Source organism: Temnothorax curvispinosus, unplaced genomic scaffold (genome assembly GCF_003070985.1).
Source record: "Temnothorax curvispinosus isolate PA1 unplaced genomic scaffold, ASM307098v1 QBEX01008372.1, whole genome shotgun sequence".
Taxonomy (NCBI): Eukaryota; Metazoa; Arthropoda; class Insecta; order Hymenoptera; family Formicidae; genus Temnothorax; species Temnothorax curvispinosus.
Window position 1 is genome coordinate 1 of NW_020218152.1, and position 1,702 is coordinate 1,702.

The 1,702-nt window shown below is 43.8% G+C and overlaps 1 protein-coding gene across 1 annotated transcript; it reads left to right on the forward strand.

Annotated features, from left to right (window-relative positions):
* Positions 1–79: 79 nt before the first annotated feature.
* LOC112457854 (insulin-like growth factor-binding protein complex acid labile subunit) lies at positions 80–1,616 on the forward strand. The gene has a single exon (XM_025021151.1). It carries the CDS (start codon positions 274–276, stop codon positions 1,345–1,347), a length of 1,074 nt encoding a protein of 357 aa, XP_024876919.1. The 5' UTR covers positions 80–273; the 3' UTR covers positions 1,348–1,616.
* The last annotated feature ends 86 nt before the right edge of the window (positions 1,617–1,702 follow it).

A 1,702-nucleotide genomic window follows, 5' to 3' on the forward strand; every position in this document is an offset into this window, starting at 1 on the left:
TGCCAAAAGTCACGCTGCACTATGTAATCGCTAACTCTCCACGAGATATAAAACTCGTAATTGCAGTTGCATCCGGGTTTTCAATGAGCGCGTTACGCGTCGCATTATCCAATCAAAACGTCCAATTTACAATTTTATTACATTACAAAGAATGTTACAAAATGAGATATTTTGATTGGTTAATTCTGATAACGCGACGCGTGACGCGCTCAGTGGAAACTCAGCCTCCGTGTCACTCGGTTAGGCGCGTCGACTGATTCGAACTCTCTCGCCATGTCGCGGTTTCTTCTGTTCTTTTCGCAAGTCGTTATCCTGTTTCTCTCGGCGCGGGCCTCGTCGGAGATGAAGAAGCCGACCTGCCAGGACAACGGCAACGTTACAACGTTACAACATTTCGGTTACAACGTTCGCCACTACGAGGGGGTACTCATCGAAGTGACGCCGCAAAGTCGTTTCGATTACGAACTGGACAAACTGAACCTCATGAACCTGGGTCTCTGGACGATTCAAGAGAATGCCTTCAAGAACGTGTCGGCGACATCCTTGGATCTGAGTAGCAACTGGATATTCGTGCTGAAGAGGGAATCTTTCCGCGGTTTGCCCAACTTGGAGATGCTCTCCTTGTACCGCAATGTGGTACCGTTATGGGGGTACTTGTTCGCGGATTTGAGAAATCTGACGTCGCTGAATTTGGATTCCAACAAGATCAATTCGATACCGATGGACACGTTCGCCGGGCTGTCAAGCTTGAAAAGTCTCTCCCTGTTTGACAACGATATCGAAGCGATCGAGGCGGAATCCTTTTCGAGTCTTAATCCCGGACTGCTGAGCCTTTGGCTCTCCAGGAATAAAATCTCTCGCGTTGCGCCGAATTCCTTCGCCGGGTTAACCGAATTGAATAGCCTCAACTTGGCCGACAATCGGCTAGAGGACTTGCCGAGCTGTATTTTTCGAGGATTGAACAAGCTGCAGGAACTTTACTTAAATGACAATCGGATAACAAGCGTCTCCAGGTCGCTCCTTCGCGACTTGGTCGGTCTGCAGCTAATCGATCTTCAGCGGAACGAGATCAGCGCTCTCGAGCCGGATACGTTCAGGGATCTATCTCAGCTGATACAACTGAACCTGAAGAAAAACAAACTGTCTCACATTGCAGTCGGCACTTTTGCCGGGCTCTCCAATCTGAAATACATTTATCTGTCCTACAATAAGATCCAGACAGTGGATAATGGCACTTTCACTGGTCTTGTCAAACTGCGAGCTCTGTACTTCGGTGGCAACAACTTCACTGAAATCCGCAAAGAACTCAGCGGCCTCCCATATGTCATATTAAAAAAAAGGACTTAAAAATTTGTTTGTATCTCACAAAGGGACAAAACCTTGACCTCTTGAATTTTGCTAAATTTTTAGCTACAGTACACTCCATTCACTAATATATAATATACAGCAACGGTCCAATGCGCAATAGTTTATTAAATATTAATGTTAAAAATGTTTTTTTCGATATTAATAATCAATAAACCATGCTTATGCAAAGAAGTTGCATTCATAAAATGTGCAAATTCGTAATGTATCTTAAATGTTTCTATGATAGATACTCTTCAAAAACATGTACAGATTGTGATTATAATCGATAGTGCACAAAGTGACCAAAGATTAATTGTCATGGAATGTATTTTTGTTGCTGTGTATGTAAACAATT